The 22,854-nt window shown below is 36.1% G+C and overlaps 1 protein-coding gene and 2 long non-coding RNA genes across 4 annotated transcripts in view; 2 read left to right on the top strand and 1 right to left on the bottom strand.

The window, feature by feature from the left end:
- TMEM161B (transmembrane protein 161B) overlaps positions 1-17,037 on the bottom strand; it is a 73,760-nt gene extending 56,723 nt beyond the window's left edge. For both annotated transcript variants that reach the window (XM_019641141.1, XM_019641143.1), the window contains exon 1: positions 16,887-17,037. In XM_019641141.1, coding sequence (XP_019496686.1) covers positions 16,887-16,889 — 3 coding nt within the window. In that variant the 5' untranslated portion in view covers positions 16,890-17,037. The remainder of the gene's footprint in view (positions 1-16,886) is intronic.
- Positions 17,038-17,140: 103 nt separating this feature from the next.
- Positions 17,141-22,854, top strand: part of LOC109381990 (uncharacterized) — a 37,131-nt gene continuing 31,417 nt past the window's right edge. Inside the window, exon 1 of the long non-coding RNA XR_002123855.1 lies at positions 17,141-17,194. This is a non-coding gene — a long non-coding RNA (uncharacterized LOC109381990). The remainder of the gene's footprint in view (positions 17,195-22,854) is intronic.
- On the top strand, positions 17,190-19,351 carry LOC109381989 (uncharacterized). Its single transcript, XR_002123854.1, has 2 exons — positions 17,190-17,242; positions 17,587-19,351. It is a non-coding gene; the product is annotated as an uncharacterized LOC109381989 (long non-coding RNA).

Below are 22,854 nucleotides of genomic sequence, written 5' to 3'. Positions count from 1 at the left end.
AGCGGCTGCTCAGCTCGGGCTGGGCATCAAACCGCTGTTGCTCAGAGCTCAAACTCTTGAGCGAGCTCTTAACCAACTGAGCCACTCGGCCGGCCCCAAGATCAACTTTTTGAAACATTACTATGCAATTGACAATTATAGTGTACATGCCAGACATTAATGTATTAAAGTATGAAGTATTCAATTCATTAACTAAGAGATAACACTATTTGAAATTTAAAAACAAACCATTCCAATAACCTGACTTCACTGTCCAATTTAACATCTAACTTTACACAAAAGCAGAATTTTTGAAACGTTTCAGTTAAAAGTCAAATTTCCTGAATTTTTTTCATTATATTAAAAGAGAATGCTTACATAAATATAACCCTAAACAAACATAAGTTTCACAACAGAGAACTGTTAAACTGGACAGAGATGCAGTGAAGCTACAAAGTCCATCCTGGCTGAAGCCTCAAACACACGACCATATGGGTCATTGATTCAAGTAGCCTTCATGGTTTTATTAATGCTTCAAAACAGTAACTTGACCAAAGAGATCATTTCTGTTTGGATTCATTGCCCCTAGGCCCTGATTCTCTTCATAACTGGAACTGGGGAAAGTCATGTATGAAATAGCTCATCAGCACCGAAGAAGGGTGAACATTGGGGAGACTTAGGCTTCAACCTTTTCCACATCTATTAACCTGAGACCATGAAGAGCATGAAAAGCTATTTGCCTTTAGCCTCTAAAAGAATGATGATTTCGATTTTTGTCAGTAATCATTTCTGGGTAGGTAAAAAAAATTTTACCAAGGAAAATTAAACAATTCTCCAAGAAATAAAATACATCAAATAGCAATATTTTATCTTTTGTCAATACTGAAAACAAAATTCCCCAAAGTTAAATACAAACAGGCTGCAATTTTAAATTCTAACTTGGAATAGTGTGTCTTCCAGTGGACTTGACATTTTGTTTTGTTTCATTAACTAGCTCTCCTGACAAGCAGACTGAAACAAAGCACACACTGTTACCATTAGAAGGTATATTTGCAAACATAGTTGGGACTCAGACCACCCCAACTAGTTTCAATTATCTCATGAATAAGTTAGAAGGGAGAAAAAGAGGATATTACTCAATAATCTTCCTATTTTTTGTTTCTTAACTGTTTGCATGTTTTAGTGATAGCTAGACATGTTGAGACAGACTTCTTAGAGATGCTCAAATAATTTAAAGGTCTAAATTTTGTTATTTCAACCTAGATTCACATAAAACTTAGAATTCAAACTTTGAGCATTTAAACAAACCATCTCTAAACAATTTACAAATAAGGAAATTAGAGTCTGAACAACCAAGATCACAGAACTATCCAGTTACAGACTTATCCAGAATCCAAACACTTAATTTCCAACCTAATGCTTTTTCCACTAAGTCGATTCAGTGTATCTGATTAATATTTACTGAGCAAAAAACTAGATGTGCTGAGCATCAGACCACTTGCAGGCAATAGGGAGAAAAAGCAGTCCTTGCCATCAATGAGCAACCAGTCCACTAGGAGAGTGAAGGGACCATTATAATAAAAAAAACGATGAGACAGGCAGAGCATTCTATGAGAACATAGCAAAAGGAGAGGAAAATTAAGGGCAAAAAGCTGTGCAACGGCATTCTGGAAGGTAAAGCATGAGTCAAGACCAATGGACTCAGTTTGGTGAACCATCAGTGACATCTGTTTCAAATGGGATGATAGTAGATTCCAACCAGATAATGAAGGGCAAAATAACAGGCTTACAATTTAACCCAAAGGCGATAGGAAACCTATGAAAATATGATCAGATCAGTATGCAATAAGAATCTCTCTGGACATCCTCTTTCTGTAAAAAATGGATGAGGGACAGCCCAGCAGCTCTAAGGCAACTGCCCAGGTATGAGAGGAGGACCTGTATGTACCAAAGGTAGGAACAGTACGGCAGGAAGTCTCCCTTACTTTGGTGATAGCTATATAATGTAATATATTATGTGATAGATGAGTTAGGGTCCCAAACAATGTAAAAAAAAAACACTGCAAATCCAAATTATGTTACTATAGAAATTATCTATACTTATAAATAAGAACACCAAATAAAAATTTAATTTAACAAATACTGGCTGTCTGTGTAACATGCATTCAATATCTTGCTGGCTGTTATCAGGAACTTGACAAAGGATTTTTGAGTTTCACTGATGGTTGTATCACAAATACTTAGCACAGTGACATTTACAAACAGGTCAAGGCACAGTGAAGGGCACTTCATATCTGTTGAAGAATGAATGAATGAATGAATGAATGAATGAATGGCATTACTGCAAAAGAATCTGCCTTAACTGACCTAATATAATTCATATTAGCTAACAACAAATACATTAAGACAATATTCCAGCGCAAAATTTCATAGTACTATGAACAAAGGGTTATAGAAATTAAAAAAACTGGATATGAAAGTTTCATAGAGTATATGAGACCTAAGGTGGAAACTGAAATCACATAGATGGAAGACTAAAAGGAAACTAATTCCAAGCTAAATGACAAATGTGAACAGTAACCATGGGACATCAAAAAGTCTATCTCAACCAAAGCAGACTTTAGTATATAACAAAGAATTGTGAGAAATAAGATGAAGACAGAATTTTATATTTAGAGTCATTAAAACCAAAAGGACACATTTAGCTGATGTGTTTAAAAAGGTCACCTTGGAAGACTTCAACAGGCAGTAGTAGGAGGATGAAATAATGCAAGCAACATATAAGGAAAATAAGCCATAACAACACGTTGATCATTTGAAGAGAAAAACCTAATATTAAGATAGAAGTGGTTGAAACTAAAAAGGAAAGAACAAAGATAAAAAGAAAACCAATCAAACTTTGAGTGTGAATGAACATAAAGGAAAACAATTATAGAATAAAACTGAGGAATGCCTCAAAGTTTATTTTAGGATGTTTTAGTTTGGATGATTGATAGAATCCTAGAGTCACTGACAGGACAGCTGCAGACTCAAGGAAATGGACTAACAAGCCTCAGACAGGCCTCCCAAGAACACCACCTTGTCTGCACCCTCAGCTTTTCAGAACACACAAAAAACATGATTGCAGATACAATCAATCTACATGAGACAGACTGGCAATAATCAGGTTTGAAAAGTTTTATCAACTAATTTACAATAAAACAAACTACCAAGGAATCAGATGTTCAAATTGACTAAGTATTCCATTTGATTACTGTCTTAATGATACAATGCAAGTCAAAGTATAAGCAGGCTGCTTGGTGAGCAGTGACTGAAAGCAAAAGGCAGCACTGAGAGTATTTCATTCAGGCAGTGCTGCAGTTTGAAGAAATACACAGAATAGCCCTCTACAGTGTGAAATACTCTCAACCCTAAATAGTTCTGGATAAATATGTTCAATTCTGGCTGAACTGTTTTTCTAGGCTTCCAACTGATAAAATTACTTTCTAATTGATATACTCTTTCTTTAGGAAAAAACTATCTAAAAATTATTTTATCTTTTGATATGTAAATACCACTGATTTGGCTACAATCTAGCCTACCTTAGGCCTTGGAACTAATCCATATCTAAGTTCAAGGTTGAGAGGACAACTCATTTCTTCCATCATATTTGATTTGATCAAACTCTTAAAGTGTTAACTACCCCTCCTACCACCTACAAATAATATGTGATAAGTGGTATGGTACAGGTAAGTATCACTGTAACAGGAGCACTCCAAGAAAGGGAGCGATTAAATCTACACTGGAGAGCTGCAAATGACTGGTTCACAGAGCTGACATCTGAACTAGTCTTACAAGGTTAAAGCAGTAGCCCTCTGTCAGGCAGAAAAGGAAGAGAAGTTCAGGCAGACGTAGCTATCTGTACAAAGAGTAAATGGAATGATCCAAAATGATGAGCGGTTCTACATGGTTAGACTTTGGTATGGGTTGCATACAATGGACTTTTCTACCGGTATTTAGATCTTAAGCCTGGAAGTAATCAAATATATTTTGGAAGGATAACTCTGCCACTATGGTGGAAAAATAAAGTGGAGGGGTAAAAGTAGTTGGAAACAAAGAACTACTTTAGAAATCTACTGAAACACACAGCCTGAACTAAAGAGCTTCAAAAACAAAAGCAAAATAAAAAAGAATCACGTTTTTTTAAAAGCAGGAATTAGGCATAAGATTAGTAATTGCAAGGAAAGTATCAGTAGGTAAGGATAAAGCTTAGATGATTATATAAAGATATGAGAGAAATAATGGGCATAATTATTCCTTGGAGAAACTAAGCAATAAGAGAAAAATCTGATGGTTACTAGAGTGGTTTACATATATAAATACATTTTTTAAGGGAAGGAATTAATATTAGGGAGGTGCTGAAGACTCCAGAAAGAAGTTAACTGTGGGAATTTAATCACTAAGAATCAGAAACAGATGAGACCAAATGTGTACGTTGAAAGTACAACTTTGTACCTTTCTGTGGGTGTACGCCTCCGAGTAAGCATCATTAAAGTCTCCTTCCTGCAGTCCTCACATCTAAGTCAGAGTCTCCCTGAGAGATGATCTGAGAGATCACCTGAGAGATGATTTTGAACAGTGTGGGAACAGTAAAGTGACTGAAACCATGACTGACTGAGGCGGTGGCAAGAAGAGAGGCTTTGCTTTTGTAACCTTTGATGACCATGCCTCTGTAGACAAGACTGTAATTCACAAATACCACACTGTGAATGCCACAACTGTGAAGGAAGGAAAGCCCTATCTAAGCAAGAGGTGGCTAGCTAGTGCTTTATCCAGCCAACGAGGTCAAAGTGGTTCCGGAAACTTTGATGGTGGTCGAGGAGGTGGTTTTGGTGGGAATGATAACTTTGGTTGTGGAGGAAACTTCAGTGGTGGAGGTGGCTTTGGTGGCAGTGGGGAAGGATATAATGGATTTGGTAATGATGGAAGCAATGTTGGAAGTGGCAGAAGCTACAATGATCTGTACAATTACAACAATCTTCAAATTTTGGACCCATGAAAGGAGGAAACGTTGGAGGCAGAATCTCTGGCCCCTATGGTGGTGGAGGCCAATACTTTGCCAAACCACGAAACCACGGCGGCTATGGCGGTTCCTGCAGCAGCAGCAGCAGCTATGGCAGTGGCAGAAGGTTTTAATTACTTCCAGGAAACAAAGCTTACTTAGCAGGAGAGGAGAGCCAGATATGTGACAGGGAAGCCACAGGTTACAACAGATTTGTGAACTCATCCAAGCACAGTGGTGGCAGGGCCTACCTGCTACAAAGAAGACACGTTTTAGACAATTACTCATGTGTATGGGCAAACAACTCGAGGACTGTATTTGTGACTAATTGTATAACAGGTTATTTTAGTTTCTGTTCTGTGAAGAGTGCAAAGCATTCCAACGAAAGGTTTTAATGCAGATTTTTTTTGTACCCATACTGTTGATTGCTAAATAATAGTCTAATTATGATGCTGAATAAATGTGTCTTTTTTTAAAAAAATTAAGTACAACTTTATGAGACCTTGTCCTCTGAATGGAAGTACAAATAGGCATAGAGATCAATGAAATTTTAAAACTAAGTGGACAAAGTTTGAGAGACTATGAAGAATAACCATACCAGGGTCAAGATCTCAGCAATGTGACTGAGAGGAGGAGGTCTAGAAACTTGAGAAGAAAGATCTAATGAACTTATCCATGAGGATGATTGACAGACCCAACCTGGGTTTCTAAAAATGATTACTTCCAATAAGTTCTTTAATAGGATTGAAGGCTGTCTAGATTTAATCCAGAAGAGAAATTCTCCCATATAATGCCAAAGCAGCATAGATCATTAACAGGCAAGGAGAATTCCTGTCCACAGACCACCTCTAGAATCCCAGGGTTGATTATATAAGCTATTTTGGCCTTTATCTGATTTTATAGCTTAACTCCAGCCCTTACAGACGCAGCAACCTGGACTGAAATAAAAAGAAAAGGAGGCCTTCACTAAACGAATAAAATGAAAATAACAAAAGGTTTTGGCAGGAAATCAGCTAAAGAATGTGAACAAGGCTATCTATTGATATTTTGTATACATTTATTGACTTAATCATTGAAGCCACAGATATTTAACTGTTTTGATCTACAAAATGGCAATTTTACATAATCCAAATTAATTCTACAAATAGAAATATATATAAGAAGGTAAAGTGAGCGAAAAGGAAGTGGAAAGCACAATTATCAACAACTATAATTTTGAACCCAGCACATGGGTTTTCAAATTTAATTGTTTATAGGATTAGACTGGCTTGCCAGCATCAATGTTTCACAGCACAAGATATATTTTAAATTTCTTTAAAGTAAAAAATACAAGCAGAAATTTTTGCTATTTTCTAACTCAAGACTAAGAAATTTAAGGTACTTTAAGGTCAAAAAACACAAACCCTCAATAAAATGCCTATGTACATCCTAAATATCTTAATTAGACAACATAGAATGAATGAATTTAACATAACTATTTCAAAAACAGCAGCTCCAGGCTTTCTGCTGAAGATGATATCAGGCTGTTTTTCAGAATTGGATTAAATTAAAAATAAACTTAAGGGCCGGCCGAGTGGCGCGTTGGTTAAGAGCTGGCTTGGGACGCCAGAGAGCCCCGGTTCGGATCCCACATATGAGGACCAGTGACACTGCCCTCCACAGCTAAGATGCTGAACAACAGCTCAACCTGGAGCTGGGCTGCCGTGAGTCGCCGGCGACGGCGTAGGCTGCAGCCCCTGCTGCAGTGGGTTGCCATGGGCTACCGTGTGTAGCCAGCAGCCAGTGTGAGTGGCCAGCAGCTGCCATGAGCGGCCGTCCAGAAGCCGGCGACTGATCTGCCTCGCCTGGGAAGAGCGCAATGATGGTGCCAACTTGGGCCAGTGAAGCAGCGTCCTCCACAACTAGACCGAAGAACAAAAGGACAGCAACTTGTCTGTTCCCCTTACCCCAATTCCCAGCGCTGTTCCTATCCCCCAATTCCCAGCGCTGTTCCTATCCCCCAATTCCCCAATAAAATCTTTTAAAAAAATAATAAATAAAAAAAATAAACTTAAGACATTTTTCTCAATATAAATCGAGAAAGCAAAGTGGAAGACCAACAAACAGAGGGCAAGAATGATTTTTCATAAGAAGCATTCTAACTAAATATAATTCATAAACCATTTTAACATTAATGTAAAAATTAAGTTATTTATTTTAAAAGATAATTTTCCAGATACAGTAGGTTACATGAATTATGCAGTATCTCATATAAAGCAAACCAGTCATTAAATTGTTGATGAATGAAATATTTTTAAAGATGTTAACAAGCCACTTCATCTCTAGCCAAGACATGCATAAATTTTTCATTACAGTGCTGATAAGTAACAAAGGAAAGGTTCAATGGAAGGAGGCATCCCTAAATTCTGCCATTCTTCCTTAACTGTACTTTCTGACATTACAGAAAATATCCCTACAGATCTATATTAAAAGAAGCTATTAGTCAAAACTAATAAATTTATACTTGACATTTACAAGTTACCTTGTTCAGACCAATTCCTACTCATTCCTCAACCTTCCCTTCCTCTAAAAACTTTCTTGCTAAAAAACATATTCATAACTCCAAAACAGCCTTTATCATTCTCAGCTGTGACCATCAATGTACAGGGTCTCTCCGCTACTAAAACTGTATTCATCGCATTTCTTCAGCCCCATCCCCACTATCAGGGAAGTGCCTAGCACAGCACGCTTTTAATATAGGTTGAATATTTACCTTTTAGATGAAATAAGAAAATAAAGCAAAAATTTGCCCACTGTTTCACTACATTCAGCTTCCTGCTATGTGCCAAGCAATAAACTTTAGCATAAAGAAGAAAATTATTCACTTCAAGATCAAAAGACATATATCATGCTTTCTACAAATCAGAGGAAGAGGTATACCTATTTTTACAAGATAATCTTCTCAATGCAACAGGTATTTGTGTTACAAATACTTTCATTTAAACAAACTATAAATCACAACTTCATTAAGCACAGTAATAAAGCATCATTAAACAAATTTAAAATTTTCACTTAACTCTAAATTTTAAGCCATATACAAAAGCCAAGAAATTTAACATGCATCCCTCATGTTAACTGTTAGAAAGATGCCTTCACTGTAAGTATTTTAATGTGGTGAATAATTAAACACACTAGGGTCATAGTAGCTCTGTCATTAACTAGCTACCTAGCAATCAGACAAGCCCTCTCTGAGACACATTCCTTATCTATAAAATAACGAGTTGACAAACCAACTCCAAAATCTTAAAAGAGCTTATTGTTGATTGCCATATTTTAATTAAATACACAACAGGTTGTTGGCATTTGCATATTTACCATTTCTAAATACCATCAAAGTCTGTGACATGTAGTTATTGCTATTAGGAATGAATAATTATCCCTTTCTCATAAATAAGCAAACATTTATAGAAGACTTGAAAGCAAATCACAGCTCCAAATAAATGTACAGGAGTACACCTAGCCCACTGCCCAGCATTTTCACCTCAATTAGTGGTTTGTGGGAATTTCTCTCAGATTTGTCAATCCAATAGTTCTACAGCTGTTTGTTTTGTTTTGTTTTAATTTATCTCAGATACTCGGCCAATTCTAATTCTCTCTTATTAAATGATTCATTTTCTATATGATCTGAAATTTGTTTTTAGTGACTATCAAGAGAAAGAACTATGACAGTAAATACTTCTGATGTGAATGACTGAGAAGCTGTATTAAAAATCAAGAATGTTAGTGGAAATCAAATTAGAAAATCGTTTTACTCTTAAAGAACCAGTAATGTCTCAGTTAAAGTTATGACTTACATTACAATGAATGTTATCAAAACTTTCTTATCTGTCTCTCCTGACTAGAAAATATATTTTGTTGGAAATTAATTCTAATTCTTTATCCAGATTTTTTTCTACTTTTTTGTCTTAAAGACTGGAGTAGGAAAAGGTTGGTATATTCAATATGAAACATCTGATCTATCCAAACTAAACTGGCTAGTGATAAATGATACAGTGAGGCTTCATTGCCTAATGTTAATTAATTTCATAAGGGAAAGAAGGGGGAAGGTAGTAAGCATAAATTTAAACAAGTAAAATTCTACTAATGAAATTAGCCACTAATAAAAGCAAAACTTTTGCGGAAACATCATGGCTTCTCTATTGAGCAAGACTGTATTCAGAAACAAATGAAACACTTATAGTTAAATACATATGCCCATAAACCATAAAAAACTGGAACCATTTTTAATCATTTGTACTCATAATAAAAATGACCAAAGTCTTCTTAAATGATACAAATAATAAACATTCAAGTTAATGAAATTTTAATGGCGCAGAATCCTCTAGTATGAGTTCTTTCAGGTGAAGGAAGCAGGAAATATGGCATTGCTTTTTCTATGAGGATCATTGCATGTGGGCAAACACTGGCAATCAACAGGTAAAAGATAACAAAAATCAGCTAAGCACTATGTAAAGGGCAGACATAGATAACTATATTAAAAAATAAGCAACTCAGATTAATATTTCAAAGGCTTATCACAAAGATAAAAATATACTTATTTAAAACAGAAAAACAGCTATAGCTTTATAGTGTTTTATTTGTGACATTAACTGATGGCAGTCTATAATCATATATTTATAATATGGAACAGAACAGCTTGTTGAAGCTTCTTTTTCATTAAGTCATTTCTATTGGTGGAAAAGTCTCCCTTTCTCTCTCCAGCGCCCCTTGGTACTTCCATCTCTATCTCTTCTACACAATCCAAACCTCTCTACTTCCAAGAATTTACTGTAAAGACCCATCATTATCATCCTGAGAGTTTTTTTCCTAAAGGATCTTTATGATAAATAAAATTAAGTGAAAGGAATTTGAAGGAATCCTTATTGTGATCTGCTGCAGCAGTGTCAGAGTGCCTGGCATCTGAGTTAGAAAGACCATTCATTAGTGCTATGCATGACAGTGATGATTAATTTCTTTAACACTATAGGAAATGTAATATGAGCTTTTAACCAGGTTGAAAAGGAGATTCTAGACATATAATGGCCACTAATTATAATATTATTTCTACAGGAAAATGTTCTTGAAATTCAGTCCTTTCATAAGGTGAAACTCATCAAAGACAAATAATAAGACTGGAACTACAGTACAGTGGCCAAACAGACTGGGTGAAAGTCAAATTCCACCGCCACTAGCTGTATGATTTTCCACAGGAATTTAAATGAGTTAATAAGAGTAGGTAAATATTAATCATTAAGTTAATGTGGCTATTAATGTTATTGAGGACAATTCAATTCTTTATCTATCTTGACATTCTTCTACTTACCCTTAAACACCTAGTCCAATCAATCCTTTGTGCAACTCTTCTTGAGCTTAACACAAATCGAATATTCCCTCCTTTGTCCCCTCAGTGTACATTAAACTAAGTGTACATCAACAATATCCCCAAATTAACATATTTAGAATCACAGAAACTTGACTCACACTATAAAGGTCATCTAGTTCTAGTTCAAGCCGGCATTCAATGCTATATATTTATTGCACTATTCCCAAATTCATTTTTAAAAATACGTGCATATGAGCAGATTGGTTTTCATAATGTCTAAAGATGTTTTATAAATAAAAATACAATATAAATATAAAATATAACATAAACCATCATAATCAGACATTAGCATGTCCTGAGTTTCAATGTCAAAGTATCAAAAGCTGAAATTGTTTCAGGTTTTTCTAAATTTTTTTTTATGACCAAAACATGAAAGATATTTAATCTATTTTAACAACAGAATTACTAATTCTGTTTAAGATAAGGAAAAGATATGGATGTAACATCAGGATATTTTGAGTGAATGAGCTGTATTCTCTCCAGAACTGTAATAACTTATAAGACTAAAAATATCTGGCACAAAAATGAAACCTATTAAATAAAATATAATATCACCTACTACCATAGGGCTTTTTAAAAAAACCATTCCTATTATTTTCCTGTTCACTGTTTAGAAAAATGATGAGATATAACTTTATCGAAAGATGTATATAGCTAAAGACAATATGAGCTTTGTGCCTGATACTACATAAGTTTTTAGGGTATAGTTCATAAATATGTACTCATAGCTACCAGGCATATAGTCTGAATGTATAGATAAATTCATATTTATTCCAATGTCACCTCCTCACTGAGGATTTCCCTGAATGCCCTATCAAAAATAACTCTCCCCAAACATTTTCTATCCCTTACTTTATCTTTCTTCACTGCATTTACCACGACTAATACATATTATGTCTCATTTGATTGTCATCAGATCTCCCAATAAAACTTAACTGCCATAAGATTGTCTGTTTTATAAAGTTATATTCCTGTTGCCAAAAACAGTACCTGACATATAGATGGTACTTAATGAATAATAAATGATTGAAAAAATACTTTTGAGATAAAAGCATGATTTTTAAATGTTTGGTGTAACAAAGGTATGATCATTTCAATCAAAATCAAGAGAACATTCATGTCAATAGGACTCGCAATTTACAAACAAGCTTATTTCTTCAAAGTTCCTTTGAGGCAAGTTGTGTTCATTCCTGACTTTGTAACATGGGTAAAACCATGGTACAACAGAAAAAAAAAAAATTCTCTCTTAGAAATGAACACTTCTGATTTTCTAAAAATCAACTGAATTTGCTTTAAGTTTTTATCTCAAAACAAAGTGAACCAAAACCCGAAGTATAAACTGGTCTTAAGAATTAACCTTGAATCAACCAAATGTTAACCAAGAGAATATTTTCTACTATTACTTGAACTAAGCCTCTTTAGGAAAGAAACAGTGAATGTGAGAAGTCAGAGGAAAAATTAGAGAACTGAGAATAACCCAAAATTTCAGCCAATTGTGGTTAACTGATGAAACCTGACCAGAATCCATCCTTCACACTGCACATGTCCGTTCACCAAGACAGACCACATTCTGGGCCATAAAACACACCTTAACAAATTTCAAAGAATAGAAATCATACAATGCCTGCCCTCAGTTCACAATTGAATTAAACTGGAAAATCCCAAAATAGTAGACATTAAACAACCTATTTCTAAATAACACATGGGTCAAAAAGGAAATCAAGAGGAATTAAAAGCACTTTGAACTAAATGAAAAAAAAAAACCATAACATCAAAATTTATGGGATGCAGCAAAAGCAGTGCTTAGAGGGAAATGTATAACATCAAATTCATATATTAGAAAAGAATATCTATAATCAATCACCCAATGTTTCCCCTTAGGAAATTAGAAAAAGAGCAAATAAAATCCAAAGTAAGCAGAAGATATAAAAATTAGAGCAAAAATAAAAATCAATAAAATTTAAAACAGGAAATAAAGAGACAAATTAATGAAACCCAAAGCTGCTTCTTTAAAAAGATCAACAAAATAAATAAGGCTCTAGCCAGAATAACTAAGAAAAATAAGAAGAAAACAAATTACTAATAGCAGAAACGAAAGAGGGGACATCATTACAGATCCCATGAACATTAAAATGCTCATAAAGGAACACTAACAACAAGTCCGTGCCACAAATCTTATAACCTTGGCAAAACAGACCAATTCCTTGGAAAACACAATTTGCCAAAACTGACACAAGAGACAATCTGAATAGGTGGGTATCTATTGAAGAAATTGAATCAGTAATTAATAACTTCCCAAAACAGAACACACCAGGCTCAGATAAGTTCACTGGTAAATTCTACCAAACATTTAAGTAAGGAATTATAATCTCTTTCAGAGGATAGAAGCAGAAGGAACACTTCCTAACCAATTCTATAAAGCCAGCATTTAAAGCCAGCATTACTGTCATACCAAAACCAGTCAGACACTACAAGGAAAAAAAAAACCCCCTAAAAACCAACATTTCTCATGAATATAAATGCAAAAAAATTCTAAACAAAATATTAAATTAAATCCAACAATGCATACCAAGATTCACACACCACGGCTAAGTGGGATTTATTCCTGGTATGCGCAGTTAGTTCAACATTCAAAAATCAATCAAAGTAATCCACCACACATACAAGCTGAACATGTCTGATTATCACTAAGCACAAAAACCTCCAATATCTTTATAAAAGTCTCTAATGTCTGTATTACAGTTCTCTCAAAGTATAAGGACCAGCAGTTTCAGACTTAACTGTAAAACTCATTAAAAATAAGATTCTGAAACTCCACCCCCCAAAACCAAGGCCCAGATAAGCATTTTCATCAAGCATCACAGGTGAATCCTATGCAAACTCAAATTTAAGAACTGGTTCCCGAACTCACTTTTCAAAACTCAGTTGAAGTTACCTACTACATAACCCTCTGCCCCCATTTAGAATTTCTTCCCTCTGTACTCTTTGAGCACATTACATGTATGTCTCTTATAACATTTACCACATACTCTTCCCAACACCCTTCCCACCTACCAAAAGGAAAACTTTCTCATTAACTCTAAAGCAGAGGTTCACAACGCCCCCGCCCAGACCACCACCACCACCACCAATAAACCATAACTCAATACAGCAGGAAAAGTTACCAAAGGATGCTTTATAGATAAATCAAGCCATGAGATACTTGCAATTCCAGGGGCTAGCTCTAATCTACTTTTCTCTCACAAATCAGCCTTGATGGTGGAAAGATCTATTTGATTAAAGTTGGTCTGTAATTTTCAAAAAGAAAAGTATAAAACACAGTTTTATTCCTTTAGTAAATTCTACAGATTATCCACTTTCACAACATGGATGCAAAAAATTAAGAGTGAATACTCAGTATATTCAGTCTGGATCATACCATTGTCATTTGCTCAAAAAAAGGAGAACCTTATTGCATGCACAAGCATTTACTGTGTTTTGAACTATATAATGTATCAGAGTAAGAGAAAAGAATGAGTTTATATCAATTAAAACAAAAATAAAATCAAGGTGTCCCAAGGCTTTGTTTCCTATTTTGAAGTACCGTATTTCCACATGTATAAGATGCACGCTTTTTCGAAAAATTTGGGATCTAAAAACTGGGTGTGTCTTATACAGTGGTTGTAGATCGCTGTCAAGTCATTTAAGAAGTGTGGCATTTCAAATGCCGTAGATGGAACTGAGAACGATGATTCGTCATCAGACACAGATGAGGACAAGCTAATGGTTGGGAGTTTTGACAGTGATGAGGAGTTGTATGAATTTTATGATGAATAAAACTTGAGTTCAATAATTTTATGTAATACATTTTTTTTCAAATTTTGGGCCCCAAAATTAAGATGCATCTTATACATGGGAGCGTCTTATACATGGGGAAATACGGTAGTATTGAGACAGTAATGGCCAAACACATGGGTCAAAGGAATTATACCAATTCTATGGACAAATATTTCAAGTATCACCTACACAATGTATAAAAAAATTAAAAGAATGATAAAAGAAATCAAACTTCAGAAATCAAACACCAAAGAAAAACACAGTGGAAAACAGACTAAACCTTATTTAATCAGAAACATGTACCTATTCTGAAAAAAGTACTGAGTCAAGTCACAGAATCATAAATGAGTTAAAAGGTGTTTTAATTTTTAATCCCCATCAAGTCCCACATCTCTTATCTAGGAGGAAATTGGAACTCTTATCTAAGTTGGGTGATTTTGCCATATTCATGTAACTAATAATGGGCAGAACCTGGGTCTTCTGAGCTCAAGTATTGCATTGTTTTCATTATATTAGGCCAAGCAGTGCAAAAGCTCTCAATTCAACCAAGCTGCATCCTAAATTAAATTCAATTCTTGTTGACTTCATTTAACGGCTAAACTCTTTCATTTGGAGGATTCCAAGCATTGCTCACACATACACAGACACTATCAATTTCATAGCTGGGAAAGCTAAAGCAGGATTAAGTAAATTAACTTAGGAATATAAGCAATACCAGAATGGAAAGCGTCAAGTACTTGGTTCCTGGTGACATTCTCTTAAGTGATATTTTGAAAAACAGCATGAGTTTGTTTATCTTAGCTTAAAACAAAACTACCTCTTTTGAGCTGTCAGAGGGAGAGGGGTTTTACTGCTATTTAGTGTTAAAGAATACTGGGAATAAGTTCACAGAATACTGGGAATAAGTTCACAGAATACTGGGAATAAGTTCACATTCATCTTCTCTGTGACTATTTATGAGTTCAAGGATTTTAATTACATTCTATCTTCAACTTCTCAGACCAAGAGGTCAAAAATTGAGCTTAAATTTAAGAAGTGTAGATCTGAGTTTTAGTACAAACTATGCTAAACCACTGTTACCTTAAGTAAATCACTGCCTATTTCTAAAACTCAGATCCTTCCTTCTGAGAAATTGGTGGTGGGCAAAGTAGTTAGGCTAATTTTTATCTTTGGTTCCTTCCTGTTCTACTGTTCCCTGTCTTTGTCTAATTTCACTGATACAAAAGAAAAAATAATAATACAAATTATAGTATGTGAATAATGTACTATTATTCACTAAGGTTAAAACACACAGTGGTCAACAGAGTCATAGGTTAGTAGTCATAGCATAGTAGAGTGCACTAGGAACCACATTATTTGGAGGTTCTTTTGTTTCATATTCAGTCAAGTTTCTGAAAGTCATTCAAAAGTCAATCATTATACACAATAGCTGAGTGATGTCAACATTTGGTCCTGAAAAAGTACGGCAAACTGACACTAAATTCCAAGAAAGAATCCCCTCCAGATGAGGATTTTAAATCTTTTATAAAGTCAAGTAACTGACAATGTTGAATTTTACCAGTCCCCTGAGAGGCTGGAAAACAGCAAAGTTTAATAAAGTCCCCCCTCCCCACCCTTTTGTGTCCTAGAAAAAACTTACTGCAAAGAACCACAGGACTTAGGTAAGACTCACTGATGCCTCCCTTGTCTACCTATGACAAAGCTAGACACAAAGCTGCAAATGCACATTCTTTTTATCATAAATGACTACTTGAACTGCTAGTCCCCATAGATCAATAGGAACAAAATGTTTTTTACCCAAATTCTGGTCAAGATCCTCTTCCCCCAGGTCCGTGCCCCCCCCTCCATTCCCCCTCCCGGTCTCATACAGCATATAACTCCTCCGTAACAGCTCCTCCTGAGGGTAAAACAATCTGATCTACTACTATCCAATCCCACTACCCTTTAATTTCACTTACCCACACCTGGTTCTTTTTAGCTTTGTTTACTCCTCCCAATAAGAGGAAAAAAATCCTTTTTGCCAAACCTTTGAGACTCATGCAGATCTTAAGGTCAGAGTATTCTCCCTATTGTAATAGTCCCTTCCCCCACGCTCTTGCAGTATTCCTTCCAAATAGTCTTTTCTTACTAAGCCCGAATTTTTTATTTGACACCCTTTCCAATTCCAAAAGGGCTGAGTTTGAAAGGTAAGCTGACCTTGCCGTTTAAGTAAGTGACAGGTGTTGATTCTCTACAGAAATGGATCCAGTTTTGTCTGCCTAGAAAGGCTAAAGGCATTTATTTCTAAGACCAGGGCTTTTGGCCACTGCCCCGAAGCTAAGAAGGGAGAGATGATCAACCGGGCAAGGTCAACTATGAGACCACCTAGCGCCACGCGCTGTACACAGTGAATGGGCCAACATTTTGGCCACCTACTCCCGTACTCCTGGACAGAACGCGCGACTGGGCAGGGCAGATGCCGCTTCTTCAGGGGCCCAGGCGCTCCGGGGCTCCAAGGCAACTAGTTGGTGGGTCTTACCCTGCGGCTCACCCCATTGCTCCCGCCTGCTCCATCCTCAGCTGGGCACCGGACCGGTTCCTTTCACAGGACTGACCTCCCGGCCCCTTTCTCCCCACTGTTGTTACTCCAGCCCTCACAGAAGGACTCACCATGGCGCCAAGGATAGGTGGTGGACACGAAGCCCTGGAGTCGCCTGGAGAGTCCCGGACCCCCCCGTCCTGACCCTGCAGCCGGGAACCTCTCGATAACGCTAAGAACAGGATCTTCCGGCTCTGCCGGAAGTTCTGCTGCGCGGGACAGGAAGTCCCACCCCTCTCCTGAGCGCCGGCGACCCCACGCCACGTAGAGGTAAGGATACGCAAGACGTCCTCTACTGCCACTTCCGTGGGTGCTAGGTTAGGGACTGGGGGCGGTACTGACCTTGAGAGCACGCCGGGGAGGCGCAGGCGCAGCACAGGTAGGTGGGCGGGCGGCGCGCCGTTGCTGCGCCTGCGAGGATGCAGAGGTAGGTTGGGTGGTTTGGGTAAGAGGGCATCCTCATCCTGGAAGGTGATGGAGGCTCAGGTTGGTGAATGCGGTTGGAGCTGACCCCAGGCCCAGCAGATTTAGGCAGGGAGAAAACCTCTTACTTAGGTCGTGCTCGTGCTGAGACAACACAGTATTTACCTCAGCTCAGCTACGCCCTTTTTCGTTTTAGTTTCTCGTTTTCTGGCTAGCCCTTCTTGGAGACTATCGATCTCCACAGACTTGTCTCTGTCGTTTTTGCTCCCTGCATCAGTGGGTCCTCACCCTCCACTTTTTCTCAGGGAAGTGAAATTTGATCGTGAGAAGTTTCTTCACTATTCACAGATGCCAGCTGAAGCCAGAAGAACGTCTACCAAGAGCAGAGAAACCAGGAAGAGGATTCTGCCTACTTAATACATTACAATATGGACGGTTTCCTTTTAGTTTAAAAAATACGTTATCAGCTGGAAGAAAGTGAAACGCCCATATAGCTCTTAACCTTATGTTGTTTCTTTCCAAAAATCTGTACCCATCAACTCGCTGCGTTTTTATTTGACTCTAATAAGACATGGCACTGGAAGCAGACTTGAAATGAATACACAGAGCACCTTTATCCCAGAAATTAATCTCACAACTTGGGGATCCTTGCTTAAGTCAAGACTATCTGCAGTTTCATCTGTGGGCTCTCTCTTTGCCCTAGTGTCTAGTTTTGTCATAAAGCTGGAATTGGGGAGGGACACTAGGAGGTTGGCCAGGTAAAGGTGGCCATACATGTTATGTCTCACCCTCCTTATCAGACTACCTGCAGAGCATAACAGCCAAGCTATAAATGGTCAAAAGACCCAGGGAATCAGTTATGAGCCATCCAAAAGAAGCATGTACAGGGCAGCTGCTTTATAATGGGGGGGGGGGAGCTAGGGACTGAGCGTAGGTTGTTTTTACTTTAAATTGTGTTTTGTGGGTGGATTAATAGCTTAATAATCAGAGAAGATATAGGAATCATAAGTACTAATATTGGAAACAGCTAGAGGTGGAGTGAGGCTGCGAAATAGTTTGTGAAACATCCTGCCTTGGAGGAATTCAGAACTTCCCTGAGGGTCCCACTTCTGCTGTTGGAGGACTAGGTTGTAAATAGGCCAGCCCCAGGGCATCTGCAAATGGTAAGTGTGGAGGAGTTGGAGTCATCTGCTGGTGTATTTGTGGGAAGCATTTGCTATCCTTGAAGAAAAGGTGCAGAAGGAAAGTGGCTATCAGTCTGTCAGTGACAACACATCTTGTGAAGTCTTTCTCTTTTGTATCTGACACTGTGGTTCTTACATCTGTCCTAACCCTGGCAGCCTCATTGAGGTTCACAAAGCATCTCCTCCTAAGTGACAGGAAGACTGGAATTATTATCAGGGTGGAATCCATTCCTGCCAGAGTAAAACCATGAAAGGAAATCACAGTACTTGTTATCTTATTATTTTTCAGAGATCATGGTTGTGTTCCTTATTTGGTGTATGGCAAGTTGATAACTTTTGGCTAATATCCTTTAATGTTCTTATTTCTATTACACTGTGAATAGTCTTATAAGTAATGTTTTTTAAAGATTGAAATGCATACAATATATGTTTTAACACAGCATTTCCAAGTTCCTTTTTGTCCCACAGAATAATTATAATGTTTTGTATTAGTTACATGCCTTTCAGTAGAGGGATTTACCTGTTTCCATTACTTAAAATAGATGAGAGTATTTGACAAAAATATAAAGAAAGGGGAGAATTATGAAAGGGAAAAAAGATCTGGATGATGGAGATTAAAAAGAAATTTGGTAGTTTGGGGCAAGGTGGGTAGGAGGAGTCCAATCCTCGATAAAAATCTTGGTTGCTTATTATTAGAGCTTTGTGTTGAGAGCTTCCTGAATGAGAACTGTTCTTAAATACAAAAGAACACCAACAAAAAGTTACCTCTTCCAACACCACACCAGCCTGGAACATTTTCAACCATTAAGACATCACTTTTTCCAAGTTCAGCTCCATGTTCTTTGCAAAATGCTTTTCTTATTAGCTCCTCCTTCGAAGAAATTTTCACTACGTTTCTTAACTTTAATAAATATGATTTATTATATGCATTCTTATATACAGTGCCTTTGTAGTCTTCTCTCCAATGTATATTGTTTCCCTAATTAGACATTAATGCCTAGAGAGCTGGACCTTCTTTTTGTGTTGTCTGCCTCTTTCCCCTTAAGAAATACCATTTAAATGAATGTTATGGACAAAAATGTTAGTTGTAGCAATAATTAGGTAAAAAATTAGGAACACTCTTTAACAATTAGAGATTGGTCAAATTCTATCATGTATGCTTAGTGAAATATACTATAGCTATTTTTTAAAAACCATTAAACTAGTCTTATGGAAAATGTTTCTTTTCTAAAGTTAAAAGAACAGGATACAAAATTGTGACCAGTATGATTGCTTTGATGTGAAAAATATCGTAAGCACAGAACAGAGTGAAAAAAGAAGTAACCAAAATATATCAATCACCATTCCAGGAATTACCACTCTAATAAAACAACCTTTCTGTAAGGGGGTAATTTTTTTTAAATGTATTTTTTTTTTTTTACTTAATGAATGAAAAGAGCTTTTTAACAATTATGTATGCTTTGTAACATGCACCTATATTATTTTCATTTTTATAATTTAGGAAAAATGAACATGTTCTTCAGAAGCATATTACAACCCTTAATAATTCAGTAGCCTTTCTCTGAACTTTCCCTTTTTTACATGTTATCATAGTTATATCTAGGACTACACCACATATCTGATTAATTGTTAGAATAACTCCTGCAAATTTTATGCAAATTATGCAGTGCACATTTGCAAGGATCACTAATATACATAAATGGGATCTTGATATCATTTGATACCTTTTGGTATCAGGGAAGTCTTTAAACATTACCAAGAGCATTAAACATACAAAACCATAAGAAAGTACCTATCGGTTTAAAACCTCAAGTAGCTTCATTCACTCATTAAATAATAATTTAGCATCTACTTATCCCAGTCACTGTTCTAGACTGGGGGAAACTGTGATAAATAGAGTAGGCATGGTCCCTGCTATCAGTGAATTCACCTTTTAGTGGTAATAGGCCATAAATAAGCAATAAAAATATAAAGAAAATCTAATTTTCGTCAGAAAAAATAGATGACTTTTAGATTAGGTGACGGGAAATCTAAGAAAATGCCATTTAAGCTGCTTTTGACAAGGAGACCAGCTTTGCAAAAATTAGGTAAACCATCACTTGCAAAGCGGACAATAATACAAAACCCAAAGACATAAACTAGCTTGAATAATCCAGGAACCAAAAGAATGCTGCCTGGTTGGAGCATGGTGACTAAAAGAAGAACAAGTTTGAGAGTAGGAAAGGGCTAAATTATGTTGGCATTGAAAGCCAGGAAAAGGTTTGGATTTTATTCTAGATGCAATGGAAAAAGTGTTTTAACCTAAGGACTAATATGAAATAATATATTTTTAAATCTATCTTGATATTTATATTTTGACTGGATGTTTATTCTGCTTACATGTAAGACAATTACTAATATACTTGGATTTAAATCAACTATCATATTGTTTGCTTTTGTTTGTCCCATCTCTCCTATGTTGATTTTCTCCTTTTATGCCTTCTTTTAGATTGGTTATTTTTACTTTCTCCAGTTCTCACACCCCTTAAACTTGACAGTTCTATATTTTAATAATTTGTATTATACCTCACCTGGACAATGTAAGGACTTCAACTTCATTTAGTTACCACTTCACCTCATGTTATATACATTGTGTATACTTAATATATATTTTCTAAATTCTTTAAGACCCTTTTTAATATAATTAATACACTTTTATATTTATTCAAAAATTTACTTTGTCTGGGATCATAGTTCTGCCTAAAGAATATGCTCCAGTATTTCCTTTGTAAATGTCTGCTGGTGACAAATTCAGTTTTTGTATCCTCAACCTATGTATTTCACTTTGCGTTTCAAAAAACGTTTTTATTGGATTAGCAGCCATTTTATCATTTTGAAGATACATCCCATTGCTTTTGGCTTCCATAATTTTTTTGAGAAATGTCACTTTTTCTTTTGCCCCTTTAAAGGTAATCTCTTTTTTCCTCTGGTTGCTTCTCAATGTTTGCCTTAAATTTGAAGCAGTTTTATTATGATATGACTAAATGTATTTTTCTTTTTTTTTTTTGTTTTGTTTCTTTGTGTTTGTTTTCTTTTTGAGGTTTGTGATGCTTCTTGAATCTGGAATGTAGATATCATTTTATTTTGGAAAATTCTTAGCTCTTATTTCACAAGATAATGCTTTTGCACCATTCTCCCCTCTCTCCTCATTCTGGTACTCCACATAAATGTATGTAAGATCATTTCACTTTTTCCCTTATGTTTCCATTCATTTGTCTCTCTGTGGTTCATTCTGGATAATTCTTACTTGTTTTTCAGTTCACTGTTTTCTTTTTAATAGTCTCTAATCTCCAGTTAAACATATCTGTTAAAGGACTTATTTCAGTTTTTATCTTCTGGTTGTTGTCAGTTCAAGCATTTATTTGTGGTTCTGTTTTATAGTTCCAGTTATCTATTCAGTTATCTATCCCAATCTGATACTTTATTTTCTCAAACATTAAGCATAATTATAACGTGTGTCTAGTAAACTAGGAGGTCTGCTATAGTCTGAAGCGTCTTTGTTTCTTTGTCATGGTTGTTTATCATATTGTCTTATTTTATGTCTCCTAAACTATTTTATATTATGTATTTTTTATTTATATATTTTTATCTATAAAATTTTGTTAATTTATGTTATGTTATTTTTGATTGACTGCCAGAGCTAGTATATGAAAAAATTATACTTTGGAGTCTAAAATGATATTTTCTGCGGAAAGGATTTAGGCTTTGGGCACGAGTAATCTAAAAATCACCTTAATCATTCAGTGATTGAGGTGATTGGATTTTGAACAAGTCTATTTCTAGTTCATACTTTTTCCCAAGGTATAGATCTTTACTTGAAACCTATAGAGCAGGCCCTGAACCACCATTTTTGTTTTTTAACTGTGAGTTAGTTAGAAACTGTTCAGCTTCTCAGCCATCTTCTCCAGAATCAGCAGATAACCCAGACCAAAAGCTATTATAAGTGCTAAATTCAAAGCTCTGTTTTTCCCTTTTTCTGGATTTTCCACTGCTCATTAGCTCTCTAAAACATTCAGGTGTTTGTTTTGTATTTTGTCTAGACCTTCTAGTTGTTCTCAAGATGACTAGTTTCAACTTCCTACTCCACCACCATTACTAAAGTAGATATAAAAAAAATATTTTAAGTACATAGGAACCATTTACAAAATTTAACCATTAGAAGTCTTTAAAAACCTCAAAGGATTGGTATCATTTAGATCACATTTTCTAATTGCAGTATAATCAAATTAGAAATCAATGACAACAGAAATCTAGAAAACCTCATATATTTAGAAAATAAGATGAGCCAGCCGAGACGCACATTGGTTAAGAGCTGGCTTGGGATGCCAGAGGGCCCCGGTTCGGATCCCACATATGAGGGCCAGTGACACTGCCCTCTACAGCTAAGATGCTG

The sequence above is a fragment of the Hipposideros armiger genome, unplaced genomic scaffold (genome assembly GCF_001890085.2).
Source record: "Hipposideros armiger isolate ML-2016 unplaced genomic scaffold, ASM189008v1 scaffold_57, whole genome shotgun sequence".
NCBI classification, from domain to species: Eukaryota; Metazoa; Chordata; class Mammalia; order Chiroptera; family Hipposideridae; genus Hipposideros; species Hipposideros armiger.
Note: the sequence above shows the minus strand (reverse complement) of the source record. Positions and strands in the feature narration are given on the sequence as shown.